The 19,535-nt window shown below is 47.0% G+C and overlaps 1 protein-coding gene across 1 annotated transcript in view; it reads left to right on the forward strand.

Annotated features, from left to right (window-relative positions):
• Window positions 1-7,316: 7,316 nt before the first annotated feature.
• WNT4 (Wnt family member 4) overlaps window positions 7,317-19,535 on the forward strand; it is a 72,380-nt gene continuing 60,161 nt past the window's right edge. The window contains exon 1 of the mRNA XM_067472837.1: window positions 7,317-7,547. Within this exon, the coding sequence (XP_067328938.1) occupies window positions 7,468-7,547 (80 nt within the window). The 5' untranslated portion in view covers window positions 7,317-7,467. The remainder of the gene's footprint in view (window positions 7,548-19,535) is intronic.

Raw genomic sequence — 19,535 nt, forward strand, 5'->3', positions numbered from 1 at the left:
ATTACTTTCCTTCTTTCCTTTCTCTTCCTTCCTTCCTTCCTTCCTTCCTTCCTATTCCTTTCTTCTTCTCATTCCTTTCCCTCTTTCCTTTCTCTTCCTTCCTTCCTTCCTTCCTTCCTTCTTCTTCCTATCCTTCTTTCTTCTCATTCCTTTCCTTCTTTCCTTTCTCTTCCTTCCTTCCTTCCTTCCTATTCCTTTCCTTCCTTCTTCTCATTCCTTTCCCTCTTTCCTTTCTCTTCCTTCCTTCCTTCCTTCCTCTTCCTATCGTTCCTTCTTCTCATTCCTTTCCCTTTTTCCTTTCTCTTCCTTCCTTCCTTCCTTCCTTCCTTCCTTCCTTCCTTCCTTCCTCTTCCTATCCTTCCTTCTTCTCATTCCTTTCCTTCTTTCCTTTCTCTTCCTTCCTTCCTTCCTCTTCCTTTCATTCCTTCTCATTCCTTTCCCTCTTTCCTTTCTCTTCCTTCCTTCCTTCCTTCCTTCCTATTCCTTTCCTTCCTTCTTCTCATTCCTTTCCTTCTTTCCTTTCCCTTCCTTCCTTCCTCTTCCTTTCATTCCTTCTCATTCCTTTCCTTCTTTCCTTTCTCTTCCTTCCTTCCTTCCTTCCTTCCTTCCTTCCTTCCTTCCTTCCTTCCTATTCCTTTCCTTCCTTCTCATTCCTTTCCCTCTTTCCTTTCTCTTCCTTTTCTTTCCTCTTCCCTTCTTTCTCTTCCTTTCGACGCAGAGTGTCGCAGGGCAAGCCACGACCTGCCTGACTATTCTCGTTCCACCTTTGGCGATTTCTTTCTCAGGTGGATTTCGTAGAAATTGTGTGTTATCTTTAAGGTGGATCAAAATATTAAAACTGGTATTATTAGTAATAATTAATTAATTAATTAATTACCAATATTTTCCATTTTCAGAAAAGTCAGTTGTACAAAATGCATGAGGTTGTGGGTGAACTACAACTCCCATCATGCCAGGTTCACCCCCTGAAACTCCATCAGAACTTAAAGTTTGTTGTGTTGGGCAAGTTGTAGTTTTCCAAGGCCTGGAGTCTTTCCAAGGACCACGTGGTACACACCACACTTGAACCGCCCTTGCCTCAATGCTATGATATATGGGAGTTGTAGTTTTCTAAGGTCTGGAGCCTTATCCCTGGCAAAAAGGGGGGGGGTGGCAAACTACAGCTCCCAGGACCCCAGAGCATAGACTCATGTAGTTGAAGTGATGTATCAGACTACATCCCTAGGGCAATGGGATTCTGGGAGTTGTAGTTTCCCAAGGTCTGGAGCCTTATCCTTGCCAAAAGGGGGGAAGGGTGGCAAACTACAATTCCCAGGACCCCATGGCGTATAGACTCACGCAGTTCAAGTGACCTATCAAAGTGCATCCCTAGGGCGATTGGCTCCTGGGGGTTGTAGTTTCCCAAGGTTTGGAGCCTTATCCCTGTCAAAAGGAGCGGTGGCAAACTACAACTCCCAGGACCCCAGGGCATAGGCCCATGCAGTTGAAGTGATTATCAAACGGCATCTCTAAGACGATCGGACCCTGGGAGTTGTAGTTTCCCAAGGTTGTCGGGCCTTTCCCAGGACCACATAGCGCAGACTTGAACTTCCCCTGCCTTGATGCTATGGGAAATGGGAATTGTAGTTTCCCAAGGTCTGGAGCCTTATTCCTGCCAAAAAAGAGGAGGGGGCAAACTACAACTCCCAGGACCCCATGGCATAGACCCATGCAGTTCAAATGATTTATCAGACTGCATCCCTAGGGCGATTGTATCCCAGGAGTTGTAGTTTCCCAAGGTCTGGGGCATCCCTAGGGCTATTGAATCCTGGGAGTTGTAGTTTTTCAAGGTCGGGGACATCCCTAGGGCTATTGGATCCTGTGAGTTGTAGTTTCTCAAGGTCCGGGGCATCCCTAGGGCGATTGTATCCTGAGAGTTGTAGTTTCCCTAGGGCGATTGTATCCTGAGAGTTATTGTTCCTCAAGGTCCGGGGCATCCCTAGGGCTATTGGATCCTGAGAGTTGTATCCTGAGAGTTGTAGTTTCCCAAGGTCTGGGAATGCCATTGAACGTCTATAGAGAAGGTAGAGAGGTAGAATGGAGTATCTGTGGGGAAGGGCGCTCAAGGAGTGAGTTGGTCTGTGGGAAAAGAAAATGTTTCCCTAGGGCGATTGTATCCTGAGAGTTATAGTTCCTTCAGGTCCAGGGTATCCTGGGGGTTGTAGTTTCTCAAGGTCCGGGACATCCCTAGGGTTATTGAATCCTGGGAGTTGTAGTTTCCCTAGGGCGATTGTATCCTGAGAGTTATAGTTCCTCAAGGTCCAGGGTATCCTGGGGGTTGTAGTTTCTCAAGGTCCGGGCATCCCTAGGGCAATTGTATCCTGAGAGTTGTAGTTCCTCAAGGTCCGGGGCATCCCTAGGGCAATTGGATCCTGAGAGTTATAGTTCCCTAGGGCAATTGTATCTTGAGAGTTATAGTTCCCTAGGGCAATTGTATCCTGAGAGTTATAGTTCCTCAAGGTCCGGGGCATCCCTAGGGCTATTGGATCCTGGGAGTTGTAGTTTCCCTAGGGCGATTGTATCCTGAGAGTTATAGTTCCCTGGGGCGATTGTATCCTGAGAGTTATAGTTCCTCAAGGTCCAGGTTATCCTGGGGGTTGTAGTTTCTCAAGGTCCGGGACATCCCTAGGGCGATTGTATCCTGAGAGTTATAGTTCCTCAAGGTCCAGGGTATCCTGGGGGTTGTAGTTTCTCAAGGTCCGGGACATCCCTGGGGCTATTGGATCCTGAGGGTTGTAGTTTCCCTAGGGCGATTGTATCCTGAGAGTTATAGTTCCTCAAGGTCCAGGGAATCCTGGGGATTGTAGTTTCTCAAGGTCCGGGGCATCCCTAGAGCTATTGGATCCTGGGAGTTGTAGTTTCCCTAGGGCGATTGTATCCTGAGAGTTATAGTTCCTCAAGGTCCGGGGCATCCCTAGGGCAATTGTATCCTGGGGGTTGTAGTTTCCCTAGGGCGATTGTATCCTGAGAGTTATAGTTCCTCAAGGTCCAGGTTATCCAGGGGGTTGTAGTTTCTCAAGGTCCGGGACATCCCTAGGGTGATTGTATCCTGAGAGTTGTAGTTTCCCTGGTGCGATTGTATCCTGAGAGTTATAGTTCCCTGGGGCGATTGTATCCTGAGAATTATAGTTCCCCAAGGTCCAGGGTATCCTGGGGTTTTAGTTTCCCACGGTCCGGGGAATCCCTAGGGCAATTGTATCCTGAGAGTTGTACTTTCCCTAGGGCAATTGTATCCTGAGAGTTATAGTTTCTCAAGGTCCAGGTTATCCAGGGGGTTGTAGTTTCTCAAGGTCCGGGACATCCCTAGGGTGATTGTATCCTGAGAGTTGTAGTTTCCCTGGTGCGATTGTATCCTGAGAGTTATAGTTCCCTGGGGCGATTGTATCCTGAGAGTTATAGTTCCCCAAGGTCCAGGGTATCCTGGGGTTTTAGTTTCCCACGGTCCGGGGAATCCCTAGGGCAATTGTATCCTGAGAGTTGTACTTTCCCTAGGGCAATTGTATCCTGAGAGTTATAGTTTCTCAAGGTCCAGGGCATCCCTAGGGCAATTGTATCCTGGGGGTTGTAGTTTCCCTAGGGCAATTGTATCCTGAGAGTTGTAGTTTCCCTAGGGCGATTGTATCCTGAGAGTTATAGTTTCTCAAGGTCCAGGGCATCCCTAGGGCAATTGTATCCTGGGGGTTGTAGTTTCCCTAGGGCAATTGTATCCTGAGAGTTGTAGTTTCCCTAGGGCAATTGTATCCTGGGGGTTGTAGTTTCTCAGGGTCCAGGGCATCCCTAGGGCAATTGTATCCTGGGGGTTGTAGTTTCCCTAGGGCGATTGTATCCTGAGAGTTATAGTTCCTCAAGGTCCAGGTTATCCTGGGGGTTGTAGTTTCTCAAGGTCCAGGACATCCCTAGGGCGATTGTATCCTGGGGGTTGTAGTTTCTCAAGGTCCAGGGCATCCCTAGGGCTATTGGATCCTGAGAGTTGTAGCTCCTCAAGGTCCAGGGCATCCCTAGGGTGATTGTATCCTGAGAGTTGTAGTTTCCCACGGTCCGGGGCATCCCTAGGGTGATTGTATCCTGGGAGTTGTAGTTTCCCACGGTCCGGGGCATCCCTAGGGCTATTGGATCCTGGGAGTTGTAGTTTCCCTAGGTCCGGGGGATCCCTAGGGCGATTGTATCCTGAGAGTTATAGTTCCTCAAGGTCTAGGGTATCCTGGGAGTTGTAGTTTCCCAAGGTCCGGGGCATCCCTAGGGCTATTGGATCCTGGGAGTTGTAGTTTCTCAAGGTCCAGACCATCCCTAGGGTGATTGTAGTTTCTCAGGGTCCGGGGCATCCCTAGGGCTATTGGATCCTGGGAGTTGTAGTTTCCCTAGGGCGATTGTATCCTGAGAGTTATAGTTCCTCAAGGTCCGGGGCATCCTTAGGGCTATTGTATCCTGAGAGTTGTAGTTTCCCTAGGGCAATTGTATCCTGAGAGTTATAGTTCCTCAAGGTCCAGGGCATCCCTAGGGCTATTGGATCCTGAGGGTTGTAGTTTCCCTAGGGCGATTGTATCCTGAGAGTTATAGTTCCTCAAGGTCCGGGGCATCCCTAGGGCTATTGGATCCTGGGAGTTGTAGTTTCCCTAGGGTGATTGTATCCTGAGAGTTATAGTCCCTCAAGGTCCAGGTTATCCTGGCGGTTGTAGTTCCTCAAGGTCCGGGACATCCCTAGGGTGATTGTATCCTGAGAGTTGTAGTTTCCCACGGTCTGGGGCATCCCTAGGGCTATTGGATCCTGGGAGTTGTAGTTTCCCAAGGTCCGAGGGATCCCTAGGCCGATTGTATCCTGAGAGTTATAGTTCCTCAAGGTCTAGGGTATCCTAGGGGTTGTAGTTTCCCAAGGTCCGGGGCATCCCTAGGGCTATTGGATCCTGAGAGTTGTAGTTTCCCTAGGGAGATTGTATCCTGAGAGTTATAGTTCCTCAAGGTCCAGGTTATCCTGGGGGTTGTAGTTTCTCAAGGTCCGGGGCATCCCTAGGGCTATGGGATCCTGGGAGTTGTAGTTTCTCAAGGTCCAGGACATCCCTGGGGTGATTGTATCCCGAGAATTGTAGTTTCCCATGGTCCGGGACATCCCTAGGGTGATTGTATCCTGGGAGTTGTAGTTTCCCAAGGTCCGGGGCATCCCTAGGGTGATTGTATCCTGAGAGTTGTAGTTTCCCACGATCCGGGGCATCCCTAGGGCTATTGGATCCTGGGAGTTGTAGTTTCCCAAGGTCCAGGGCATCCCTAGGGCTATTGGATCCTGAGAGTTATAGTTCCTCAAGGTCTAGGGTATCCTGGGAGTTGTAGTTTCCCAAGGTCCGGGGCATCCCTAGGGCTATTGGATCCTGGGAGTTGTAGTTTCTCAAGGTCCAGACCATCCCTAGGGTGATTGTAGTTTCTCAGGGTCCGGGGCATCCCTAGGGCTATTGGATCCTGGGAGTTGTAGTTTCCCTAGGGCGATTGTATCCTGAGAGTTATAGTTCCTCAAGGTCCGGGGCATCCTTAGGGCTATTGTATCCTGAGAGTTGTAGTTTCCCTAGGGCAATTGTATCCTGAGAGTTATAGTTCCTCAAGGTCCAGGGCATCCCTAGGGCTATTGGATCCTGAGGGTTGTAGTTTCCCTAGGGCGATTGTATCCTGAGAGTTATAGTTCCTCAAGGTCCGGGGCATCCCTAGGGCTATTGGATCCTGGGAGTTGTAGTTTCCCTAGGGTGATTGTATCCTGAGAGTTATAGTCCCTCAAGGTCCAGGTTATCCTGGCGGTTGTAGTTCCTCAAGGTCCGGGACATCCCTAGGGTGATTGTATCCTGAGAGTTGTAGTTTCCCACGGTCTGGGGCATCCCTAGGGCTATTGGATCCTGGGAGTTGTAGTTTCCCAAGGTCCGAGGGATCCCTAGGCCGATTGTATCCTGAGAGTTATAGTTCCTCAAGGTCTAGGGTATCCTAGGGGTTGTAGTTTCCCAAGGTCCGGGGCATCCCTAGGGCTATTGGATCCTGAGAGTTGTAGTTTCCCTAGGGAGATTGTATCCTGAGAGTTATAGTTCCTCAAGGTCCAGGTTATCCTGGGGGTTGTAGTTTCTCAAGGTCCGGGGCATCCCTAGGGCTATGGGATCCTGGGAGTTGTAGTTTCTCAAGGTCCAGGACATCCCTGGGGTGATTGTATCCCGAGAATTGTAGTTTCCCATGGTCCGGGACATCCCTAGGGTGATTGTATCCTGGGAGTTGTAGTTTCCCAAGGTCCGGGGCATCCCTAGGGTGATTGTATCCTGAGAGTTGTAGTTTCCCACGATCCGGGGCATCCCTAGGGCTATTGGATCCTGGGAGTTGTAGTTTCCCAAGGTCCAGGGCATCCCTAGGGCTATTGGATCCTAGGAGTTGTAGTTTCCCACGATCTGGGGCATCCATAGGGTGATTGTTTCCTGAGAGTTGTAGTTTCCCAAAGTCCGGGACATCCCTGGGGTGATTGTATCCCGAGAGTTGTAGTTTCCCAAGGTCCGGGGCATCCCTAGGGCTATTGGACCCTGGGAGTTGTAGTTTCCCACGATCCGGGACATCCCTGGGGTGATTGTATCCTGAGAGTTGTAGTTTCCCACGATCCGGGGCATCCCTGGGGTGATTGTATCCTGAGAGTTGTAGTTTCCCACGGTCTGAGGCATCCCTAGGGCGATTGTATCCTGAGAGTTATAGTCCCTCAAGGTCCAGGTTATCCTGGGGGTTGTAGTTTCCCACGGTCCAGGGCATCCCTAGGGCTATTGGATCCTGGGAGTTGTAGTTTCTCAAGGTCCGGGGCATCCCTGGGGTGATTGTATCCTGAGAGTTGTAGTTTCCCAAGTTCTGGGACATCCCTAGGGCGATTGTATCCTGAGAGTTGTAGTTTCCCACGGTCCGGGGCATCCCTATGGTGATTGTATCCTGAGAGTTGTAGTTTCCCACGGTCCGGGGCATCCCTGGGGCTATTGGATCCTGGGAGTTGTAGTTTCTCAAGGTCAGGGGCCTCCCTAGGGCAATCGTATCCTGAGAGTTGTAGTTTCCCAAGGTCCGGGGCATCCCTATGGTGATTGTATCCTGAGAGTTGCAGTTTCCCAAGGTCCGGAGTCTTTCCCAGGACTGTTAGGGATGGTGGGAGTTGTAGTCCCAAACACCTGGAGGGAGAGCCAGGGAAGAAGAAGAAGTGCCGCCAGCTCGGAGGGGGGGAGGAGGAGGTCTGCCGGGGCCGCTCCTCCCCCGCCGCCTGTCCCGCCTCGAAGGAAGGCAGGGAGGCGGACCCCGTCCACTCCTTCTTCATTCCTGCATTCCCTCCTTCCTCGCTTCCCAGCTGACAGCCTCCGTCTCCGCCTGCCTGCCTGCCTGCCTGCCTGGGCGCCTGCTGCTTCTCCTCCTCGTTCTCCTCGTTCTCCTCGTTCGTCCTCCAGGATGAGCCCCGGCCGGTACCTCCTCCGCTCCCTGCTCCTCCTCATCCTCGCCGCCTTCTCCGCCAACGCCAGCAACTGGCTGTGAGTGAGTCTCTTCCCCTTCCAGAGAGAGAGAGAGAGAGGCAGCCCACCCGTGCCCTTCTCCCACGCCTCGCGGGAAAGGGACAGCCAGAGACAGAGAGAGAGAGAGAGAGAGAAGCACCCAGGCAGACTCATGACACCTAAGGTAGAGAGGGATAGACACAGCTCATGCCATTGAACGTCTATAGAGAAGGTAGAGAGGTAGAATGGAAGTCAATGAGTGAGTTGGTCTGTGGGAAAAGAAAAGGGTCCCCGATATCCGCGGCCCCTTTGAGATAGACACCCAATGAATGTCCATGGAGAAGGTAGAGAGATATATAATGTAGTTGAATGTCGATGGAGAAGATAGAGAAATAGAATGGAATATCTACAGGGAAGGGAAGGGTCCACAATATCCGCGTACCCTTGAAGATAGACACCAAATTAATGTCTATGGAGAAGGCAGGCTCATGCCACCCAATGCCTAAGCTAGAGAGGGATAGACAACTCATGACATTGAACGTCTATAGAGAAGGTAGAGAGGTAGAATGGAAGATCTGTGGGGAAGGGCAGTCAATGAGTGAGTTGGTCTGTGGGAAAAGAAAAGGGTCCTTAATATCCGCAGCCCATTTGAGATAGACACCCAATGCAATTGAATGTCTGTGGAGAAGACAGAGAGATAGATAATGTACTTGAATGTCTATGGAGAAGGTAGAGAGGTAGAATGGAATATCTGTGGGGAAAGGCAGTCAATGAGGGAGTTCGTCTGTGGGGAAAAAAAAGGGTCCCCAATATCCGCGGCCCCTTTGAGATAGACACTGAATTAATGTCTATGGAGAAAGCAGAGAGATAGATAATGTAGCTGAATGTCTATACAGAAGGTAGAGAGGTAGAATGGAATATCTGTGGGGAAGGGCAGTCAATGAGGGAGTTGGTGTGTGGGAAAAGAAAAGGGTCCCCGATATCCGCGGCCCCGTTGAGATAGACACCAAATTAATGTCTATGGAGAAGGTAGAGAGATAGATAATGTAGTTGCATGTCTATGGAGAAGGTAGAGAGATAGATAATGTAGTTGAATGTCTATGGAGAAGGTAGAGAGATAGATAATGTAGTTGAATGTCTATGGAGAAGGTAGAGAGATAGATACTGTAGTTGCATGTCTATGGAGAAGGTAGAGAGATAGATAATGTAGTTGCATGTCTATGGAGAAGGTAGAGAGATAGATACTGTAGTTGAATGTCTATGGAGAAGGTAGAGAGATAGATAATGTAGTTGCATGTCTATGGAGAAGGTAGAGAGATAGATAATGTAGTTGAATGTCTATGGAGAAGGTAGAGAGATAGATACTGTAGTTGCATGTCTATGGAGAAGGTAGAGAGATAGATAATGTAGTTGCAGGTCTATGGAGAAGGTAGAGAGATAGATAATGTAGTTGAATGTCTATGGAGAAGGTAGAGAGAATGGAATATCTATGGGGAAGGGCAGTCAATGAGGGAGTTGGTCTGTGAGAAAAGAAAAGGGTCCTCGATATCCGCGGCCCCTTTGAGATAGACAATGAATTAATGTCTATGGAGAAGGTAGAGAGATAGATAATGTAGTTGCATGTCGATGGAGAAGGTAGAGAGATAGATAATTAATGTCTATGGAGAAGGTAGAGAGATAGATACTGTAGTTGAATGTCAATGGAGAAGGTAGAGACATAGAATGGAAGGTCTGTGGGGAAGGGCAGTCAATTAGTGAGTTGGTCTGTGGGAAAAGAAAAGGGTCCACAATATCCGCAGCCCCTTTGAGATAGACACCGAATTAATGTCCATGGAGAAGGTAGAGAAATAGAATGGAATGTAGTTGACTGTCTATGGAGTTGAATGTCTATGGAGAAGATAGAGAGATAGATAATGTAGTTGAATGTCTGTGGAGAAGGTAGAGATAGAATGGAATATCTATGGGAAAGAAAAGGGTCCTCAATATCCGCGGCCCCTTTGAGATAGACACCAAATTAATGTCTATGGAGAAGGTAGAGAGATAGATACTGTAGTTGAATGTCTATGGAGAAGGTAGAGACATAGAATGGAAGATCTGTGGGGAAGGGCAGTCAAGGAGGGAGTTGGTCTGTGGGAAAAGAAAAGGGTCCCCGATATCCGCGGCCCCGTTGAGATAGACACCAAATTAATGTCTATGGAGAAGGTAGAGAGATAGATACTGTAGTTGAATGTCTATGGAGAAGGTAGAGAGATAGATAATGTAGTTGCATGTCTATACAGAAGGTAGAGAGGTAGAATGGAAGACCTGTGGGGAAGGGCAGTCAATGAGGGAGTTGGTCTGTGGGAAAAGAAAAGGGTCCTCGATATCCGCGGCCCCGTTGAGATAGACACCGAATTAATGTCTATGGAGAAGGTAGAGAGATAGAATGGAATATCTACAGGGAAGGGAAGGGTCCACAATATCCGCGGCCCCTTTGAGATAGACACCTAATGCAATGGAATGTCTATGGAGAAGGTAGAGACATAGAATGGAAGATCTGTGGGGAAGGGCAGTCAATGAGTGAGTTGGTCTGTGGGAAAAGAAAAGGGTCCTCGATATCCGCGGCCCCGTTGAGATAGACACCAAATTAATGTCTATGGAGAAGATAGAGAGATAGATAATGTAGTTGAATGTCTATGGAGAAGGTAGAGAGATAGATAATGTAGTTGAATGTCGATGGAGAAGGTAGAGACATAGAATGGAATATCTGTGGGGAAGGGCAGTCAATGAGGGAGTTGGTCTGTGGGAAAAGAAAAGGGTCCCCGCTATCCGCGGCCCTTTGAGATAGACACCCAATGAATGTCTATGAAGAAGGTAGAGAGATAGATAATTAATGTCTATGGAGAAGGTAGATAGATACTGTAGTTGAATGTCTATGGAGAAGGTAGAGACTTAGAATGGAAGATCTGTGGGGAAGGGCAGTCAAGGAGGGAGTTGGTCTGTGGGAAAAGAAAAGGGTCCCCGGTATCCGCGGCCCCGTTGAGATAGGCACCGAATTAATGTCTATGGAGAAGGTAGAGAGATAGATAATGTAGTTGAATGTCTATGGACAAGATAGAGAGATAGAATGGAATATCTGTGGGAAAGAAAAGGGTCCTCAATATCTGCGCCCCCTTTGAGATAGACACCGAATTAATGTCTATGGAGAAGGTAGAGAGATAGATACTGTAGTTGAATGTCTATGGAGAAGGTAGAGAGGTAGAATGGAATATCTGTGGGGAAGGGCAGTCAATGAGTGAGTTGGTCTGTGGGAAAAGAAAATCGTCCTCGGTATCCGCGGCCCCGTTGAGATAGACACCGAATTAATGTCTATGGAGAAGGTAGAGAGATAGATAATGTACTTGAATGTCTATGGAGAAGGTAGAGAGATAGATAATGTAGTTGAATGTCGATGGAAAAGGTAGAGAGATAGATAATGTCTTTGAATGTCTATACAGAAGGCAGAGACGTAGAATGGAACATCTACGGGGAAAGGCAGTCTATGGGAAAGGAAAGGGTCCACAATATCCGCGGCCTCTTTGAGATAGACACCTAATGCAATGGAATGTCTATGGAGAAGGTAGAGAGATAGATAATGTAGTTGAATGTCTATGGAGAAGGTAGAGAGATAGAATGGAATATCTGTGGGGAAAGGCAGTCAATGAGTGGTCCACAATATCCGCAGCCCGTTTGACATAGACACCCAATGTACTTGAATGTCTATGGAGAGGGAAGAGAGATAGATAATTAATGTCTATGGAGAAGGTAGAGAGATAGATAATGAAGTTGAATGTCTATGGAGAAGGTAGAGACGTAGAATGCAATATCTACGAGGAAGGGCAGTCTATGGGAAAGGGAAGGGTCCACAATATCCGCGGTCCCTTTGACATATACACCTAATGCAATGGAATGTCTATGGAGAAGGTAGAGAGATAGATAATGTAATTGCATATCTATGGAGAAGGTAGAGACGTAGAATGGAATATCTGTGGGGAAGGGCAGTCAATGAGTGAGTTGGTCTGTGGGAAAAGAAATGGGTCCACGATATCCGTGGCTCCTTTGAGATAGACACCGAATTAATGTCTATGGAGAAGTTAGAGAGATAGATAATGTAGTTGAATGTCTATGGAGAAGGTAGAGACGTAGAATGGAATATAGAGTGTGGGGAAGGGCGGTCATTGAGTGAGTTGGTCTGTGGGAAATGGAAGGGTCCCAGATATCCGCAGCCCTTTTGGGATAGACACCTAATGCAATTGAATGTCTATGGAGAAAGTAGAGAGGTAGAATGGAATATCTGCGGGGAAGGACAGTCAATGAGTGAGTTGGTCTGTGGGAAAAGAAAATGGTCCTCGATATCCGCGGCCCCTTTGAGATAGACACCAAATTAATGTCTATGGAGAAAGTAGAGAGACAGATAATGAAGTTGAATGTCTATGGAGAAGATAGAGACGTAGAATGGAAGATCTGTGGGGAAGGGCAGTCAATGAGGGAGTTGGTCTGTGGGAAAAGAAAATGGTCCTCGATATCCGCGGCCCCTTTGAGATAGACACCAAATTAATGTCTATGGAGAAAGTAGAGAGACAGATAATGAAGTTGAATGTCTATGGAGAAGGTAGAGACGTAGAATGGAATATAGAGTGTGGGGAAGGGCGGTCATTGAGTGAGTTGGTCTGTGGGAAATGGAAGGGTCCCAGATATCCGCAGCCCTTTTGGGATAGACACCTAATGCAATTGAATGTCTATGGAGAAAGTAGAGAGGTAGAATGGAATATCTGCGGGGAAGGACAGTCAATAAGTGAGTTGGTCTGTGGGAAAAGAAAATGGTCCTCGATATCCGCGGCCCCTTTGAGATAGACACCAAATTAATGTCTATGGAGAAAGTAGAGAGACAGATAATGAAGTTGAATGTCTATGGAGAAGATAGAGACGTAGAATGGAAGATCTGTGGGGAAGGGCAGTCAATGAGGGAGTTGGTCTGTGGGAAAAGAAAACGGTCCCCGATACCCACGGCCCCGTTGAGATAGACAGCAAATTAAAGTCTATGGAGAAGGTAGAGAGATAGAATGGAATGTAGTTGAATGTCTATGTAGTTGAATGTCTATGGAGAAGATAGAGAGGTAGATAATGTAGTTGAATGTCTATGGGGAAGATAGAGAGATAGAATGGAATGTCTATGGGAAAGGGAAGGGTCCACTTTGAGATAGATACCGAATTAATGTCTATGGAGAAGGTAGAGAGATAATGTAGTTGAATGTCTATGGAGAAGATAGAAAGATAGAATGGAATATCTACGGGGAAAGGCAGTCTATGAGAAAGGGAAGGGTCCACAATATCCGCGGCCCCTTTGAGATAGACACGCAATGCAATTGAATGTCTATGGAGAAGACAGAGAGATAGATAATGTAGTTGAATGTCTATGGAGAAGATAGAGAGATAGAATGGAATATCTATGGGAAAGGGAAGGGTCCACAATATCCGCAACCTATTTGAGATAGACACCCAATGCAATTGAATGTCTATGGAGAAGGTAGAGAGATAGATAATGTAGTTGAATGTCTATGGAGAAGGTAGAGAGGTAGAATGGACTATCTATGGGAAAGGGAAGGGTCCACAATATCCGCAACCTATTTGAGATAGACACCCAATGCAATTGAATGTCTATGGAGAAGGTAGAGAGATAGATAATGTAGTTGAATGTCTATGGAGAAGGTAGAGAGGTAGAATGGACTATCTACGGGGAAGGGCAGTCAATGAGGGAGTTGGTCTGTGGGAAAGGAAAGGGTCCACGATATGCGCGGCCTATTTGATATAGACACCCAATGCAACTGAATGTCTATGGAGAAGGTAGAGAGGTAAAATGGACTATCTACAGGGAAGGGCAGTCAAAGAGTGAGTTGGTCTATGGGAAAGGGAAGGGTCCATGATATCCGCAGCCATTTGAGATAGACACCCAATGCAATTGAATGTCTATGGAGAAGGTAGAGTTATAGATAATGTAGTTGAATGTCTATGGAGAAGGTAGAGAGATAGAATGGAATATCTATGGGAAAGGGAAGGGTCCACAATATCCGCGGCCCCTTTGAGATAGACATCTAATGCAATGGAATGAGATAGATAATATAGTTGAATGTCTATGGAGAAGATAGAGAGATAGAATGGAAAATCTATGGGAAAGGGAAGGGTCCACAATATCCGCAGCCCCTTTGAGATAGGCACCTAATGCAATGGAATGTCTCTGGAGAAGGCAGAGAGATAGATAATGTAGTTGAATGTCTATGGAGAAGATAAAAAAGGTAGAATGGAATGTCTATGGGAAGGGTGGTCAATAAGTGAGTTGGTCTATGGGAAAGGGAAAGGTCCACGATATCCGCGGCCATTTGAGATAGACACCCAATGCAACTGAATGTCTATGGAGAAGGTAGAGAGGTAGAATGGAATATCTACAAGGGAAAGGTCCACAATATCCGCGGCCCCTTTGAGATAGACACCTAATGCAATGGAATGTCTATGGAGAAGGTAGAGAGATAGATAATGTAGTTGAATGTCTATGGAGAAGGTAGAGAGGTAGCCCCTTTGAGATAGACACCTAATTCAATTGAATGTCTATAGAGAAGGTAGAAAGGTACAATGAAATATCTGTGGGGAAGAACAGTCAATGGGTGAGTTGGCCTATGGATATCCACGGCCCATTTGAGACAGACACCCAATTAATGTCTATGGAGAAGGTAGAGAGATAGATAATGTAGTTGAATGTCTATGGAGAAGGTAGAGAGGTAGAATGGAATGTCTATGGAGAAGGGCGGTCAATGAGTGAGTTGGTCTATGGGAAAGGGAAGGGTCCGCGATATCCACGGTCATTTGAGATAGACACCTAATGCAACTGAATGTCTATGGAGAAGATAGAGAGGTAGAATGGAATGTCTATGAGGAGGGGTGGTCAATGAGTGAGTTGGTCTATGGGAAAGGGAAGGGTACCCATTATCCATGGCCCCTTTTAGAAAGACACATAATGCAATTGAATGTCTATGGAGAAAATAGAGAGACAGATGAAGACAAAGTCTCTCTGTGTAGAGGTAGATAGACAAGGCATGCACTCAAATGCCTATGAAGAAGGTAGAGAGACAGAATGGAATGTCTATGGGGAAGGGCAGTCAAGGAGTGAGTGGGTCTATGGGAAAGGGAATGGTACCCGTTATCCACGGCCCCTTTGAGATAGACACCCAATGCAATTGAATGTCTAGGGAGAAGGTAGGGAGATTGATAATGCAATTGAATGTTTATGGAGAAGGGAAGGGAATGAGTGAGTGAGTGAGTCTATTGGAAAAGGGTCCTCTATGTCCGCGGCCTCTTTTATCCATGCACCTTTTCGATAAGACACCTAATGTAATTGAATGTCTCTGGAGAAGGTGGAGAGATCGATAATGCAATGGAATGTCTATGGAGAAGGGAAGGGAGTGAGTGAGTGAGTCTATGGGAAAGGGAAGGGCCCTCTATATCCGCGGCCTCTTTTATCCATGCACCGTTTCGATAAGACACCTTATGTAATTGAATGTCTAGATCGTAATTGAATTATGTAATTGAATGGAGAGATCGATAATGCAATGGAATGTCTATGGAGAAGGGAAGGGAATGAGTCTATGGGAAAAGGAAGGGTCCTCTATATCCGCGGCCTCTTTTATCCATGCACCGTTTCGATAAGACACCTAATGTAATTGAATGTCTATGGAGAAGGTGGAGAGATCGATAATGCAATGGAATGTCTATGGAGAAGGGAAGGGAATGAGTGAGTGAGTCTATGGGAAAAGGAAGGGTCCTCTATATCCGCGGCCTCTTTTATCCATGCGCCTTTTTGATAAGACACCTTATGTAATTGAATGTCTATGGAAAAGGTGGAGAGATCGATAATGCAATGGAATGTCTATGGAGAAGGGAAGGGAATGAGCGAGTGAGTCTATGGGAAAAGGAAGGGTCCTCTATATCCGCGGTCTCTTTTATCCATGCACCTTTTAGATAAGACACCTAATCTAATTGAATATCTATGGAGAAGGTGGAGAGATCGATAATGCAATGGAATGTCTATGGAGAAGGGAAGGGAATGAGTGAGTGAGTCTATGGGAAAAGGAATGGTCCTCTATATCCGCGGTCTCTTTTATCCATGCACCTTTTAGATAAGACACCTAATCTAATTGAATATCTATGGAGAAGGTGGAGAGATCGATAATGCAATGGAATGTCTATGGAGAAGGGAAGGGAATGAGTGAGTGAGTCTATGGGAAAAGGAAGGGTCCTCTATATCCGCGGCCTCTTTTATCCATGCGCCTTTTTGATAAGACACCTTATGTAATTGAATGTCTATGGAAAAGGTGGAGAGATCGATAATGCAATGGAATGTCTATGGAGAAGGGAAGGGAATGAGTGAGGGAGTCTATGGGAAAGGGAAGGGCCCTCTATATCCGCGGCCTCTTTTATCCATGCACCTTTTAGATAAGACACCTTATGTAATTGAATGTCTATGGAGAAGGTAAAGAGATAGATATAGACAGAGTCTCTCTCTGTAGAGATAGATAGACAACTCATGCAATCGAATACTTATGGAGAAGGTACAGAGATAGAGAATGCAATTGAATGTCTATGGAGAAGGCAGAGGGTTAGATGTAGACTATACAGATAGACACCTCATGGTATTGAATGCCTACGGAGAAGGTAGAGAGATACATAATGCAATGGAATGCCTATGGAGAAGGGGAGTCAATGAGTGAATTAGTCTATGGAAGGTGCCCCGTTATCCGCGGGAAGGGAAGGCATCCCATATCCGCGGGAAGGGAAGGCATCCCATATCCGCGGGAAGGGAAGGCATCCCATACCCGCGGGAAGGGAAGGCATCCCATGTCCGCGGGAAGGGAAGGCATCCCATATCCGCGGGAAGGGAAGGCATCCCATATCCACGGGAAGGGAAGTCATCCCATATCCGCGGGAAGGGAAAGCATCCCATATCTGCGGGAAGGGAAGTCATCCCATATCCGCGGGAAGGGAAGGCATCCCATATCTGTGGGAAGGGAAGGTATCCCATATCTGCGGCAAGGGAAAACATCCCATATCCGCGGGAAGGGAAGGCATCCCATATCCGCGGGAAGGGAAAGCATCCCATATCCGCAGGAAGGGAAGGCATCCTATATCCGCAGGAAGGGAAGGCATCTCATATCCGCAGGAAGGGAAGGCATCCCATATCCGCGGGAAGGGAAGGCATCCCATATCCGCAGGAAGGGAAAGCATCCCATACCCGCAGGAAGGGAAGGTATCCCATATCCGCGGCAAGGGAAAACATCCCATATCCGCGGGAAGGGAAGGCATCCCATATCCGCGGGAAGGGAAGGTATCCTATATCCGCGGTCCTTTTATCTGCTCCCCCTCTTAGATAAGACACCGACTGCAATTGAATGAGTGAGTGAGTCCAAAAATAAGGGAGAAGGGAAGTCAGTGAGTGAGTTAGTCTATGGAAGGTGCCCCATTATCTGCGGGAAGGGAAGGCATCCCATATCTGCAGGAAGGGAAGGCATCCTATATCCGCGGGAAGGGAAGGCACCCTATATCCGCGGGAAGGGAAGGCATCCCATATCCGCGGGAAGGGAAGGCATCCTATATCCACGGTCCTTTTATCTGCTCCCCCTCTTAGATAAGACACCGACTGCAATTGAATGAGTGAGTGAGTCCAAAAGTAAGGGAAAGGAGAGGACCCCCATTATCCACGGCCCCTTTTAGATAGGCACCGAATGCAATTGAATGTTTATGGAGAAGCTATAGAGATAGATATAGACAGAATCTCTCACAGATAGAAAACTAATGCAATTGAATGCCTATGAAGAAGGTATAGAGGTAGATAATGTAACCGAATGCTTGTGGAGAAGGGAAGTCAATGAGTGAGTGAGTGGTAAAGGGAAAGGGAAGGACCCCATTTATCCACACCCCTTTTATCCACATTGCCCTCTCTCTTCCTGCAGAAAAGTTAAAGTGAGATATTATTATTATTATTATTATTAATAATAATAATAATAGAATCCAAGAGACCTCATGGTTCATCCAGTCCAACCCCTTTCTGCCAAGAAGCAGGAAAATAGCATTAAAAGCCCTCCCGACAGATGGCCATACAGCCTCTTTCAAAGCTTCCAAAGAAGGAGTCTCCGCCACACTCTAATAATAATGAATATAATAATAATTTTCTCCTACCATTTTCTCCTCCTTCCTAGATAATGAGCTAGCTAGACCCAGCAAACTGCTTTCCTTCTTTCCTAAGCGCACTGGTGTGTCCTTTGGAAAACTATAACTTCCAGCAACACAGAGAGAGAGAGAGGCGCAAACAGTTCTAATCAGATCATGAGCTAGATTCCCATTATTGTTGTTGTTATTTCTCTCCACAAAGCAGATTCAAAGCGGCTAATACTAAAAATCATACATTACTATATTATTATTACTATTATTATTATTATTATTATTATTATTATTATTATAGCTTTGGGACCCGGCGCTGCCCAGGTTATTTCAGAAGGGCATTGTTTGTCTGTGCTCCAAGTTTAGTATAGATACAATGTCAGCTGGGTTCAGTGGGTGCTGGTGAACTACAACTCCCATATGCATGTCTCCATGATCCATCCTCCTCCAAACCGCACCAGGATGAAGAGTGGGTCATGGGGGCTCTATGTTCCAAGTTTGGTTTTCATCAACCATTGGTGGGGGCTGCAGTGGTCTCAGGAAGTGAGTGAAGGTACTGCAAGTCCCATCATTCATGGTCCATCATCCTCCAAACTACACCAGGATGTAGAGTGGGTCATGAGGGCTCTGTGTTCCAAGTTTGGTTTTCATCAGTCATTGGTGAGGGTCGCAGTGGTCTCAAGAAATGAATGAAGGTACTGTAAGTCCCATCATTCATGGTCCATCATCCTCCAAACTACACCAGGATGTAGAGTGGGTCATGAGGGCTCTGTATTCCAAGTTTGGTTTTCATCAGTCATTGGTGAGGGTCACAGTGGTCTCAAGAAGTGAATGAAGGTACTGTAAGTCCCATCATTCATGGTCCATAGTCCTCCAAACTACACCAGGATGTAGAGTGGGTCATGGGGACTCTGTGTTCCAAATTTGGTTTTCATCAGTCATTGGTGAGGGTCGCAGTGGTCTCAGGAAGTGGGTGAAGGTACTGCAAGTCCCATCATTCATAGTCCATCATCCTCCAAACCACACCAGGATGAAGAGTGGGTCATGATGGCTCTGTGTTCCAAGTTTGGTTCTCATCAATCATTGGTGAAGGTCGCAGTGGTCTCAGGAAGTGAGTGAAGGTACGGCAAGTCCCATCATTCATAGTCCATCGTCCTCCAAACTGCACCAGGATGTAGAGTGGGTCATGATGGCTCTGTGTTCCAAATTTGGTTTTCATCAGTCATTGATAAGGGTCGCAGTGGTCTCCGGAAGTGAGTGAAAGTACTGCAAGTCCCATCATTCATAGTCCATCAAACCACACCAGGATGTAGAGTGGGTCATGAGGGCTCTGTGTTCCAAGTTTGGTTTTCATCAGTCATTGGTGAGTGTCGCAGTGGTCTCAGGAAGTGAGTGAAAGTACTGCAAGTCCCATCATTCATGGTCCAGCATCCTCCAAACCACACCAGGACATAGAGTGGGTCATGAGGGCTCTGTGTTCCAAAATTGGTTTTCATCAGTCATTGGTGAGGGTCGCAGTGGTCTCAGGAAGTGGATGAAGGTACTGCAAGTCCCATCATTCATGGTCCATCATCCTCCAAATCGCACCAGGATGTAGAGTGGGGTCATGGGGACTCTGTGTTCCAAGTTTGGTTTTCATCAGTCATTGGTGAGGGTTGCAGTGGTCTCCGGAAGTGAGTGAAAGTACTGCAAGTCCCATCATTCATAGTCCATCATCCTCCAAACTGCACCAGGATGTAGAGTGGGTCATGGGGCCTCTGTGTTCCAAATTTGGTTTTCATCAGTCATTGATTAGGGTTGCAG

Source organism: Anolis sagrei, chromosome 13, assembly GCF_037176765.1.
Source record: "Anolis sagrei isolate rAnoSag1 chromosome 13, rAnoSag1.mat, whole genome shotgun sequence".
In the NCBI taxonomy this organism is placed as follows: Eukaryota; Metazoa; Chordata; class Lepidosauria; order Squamata; family Dactyloidae; genus Anolis; species Anolis sagrei.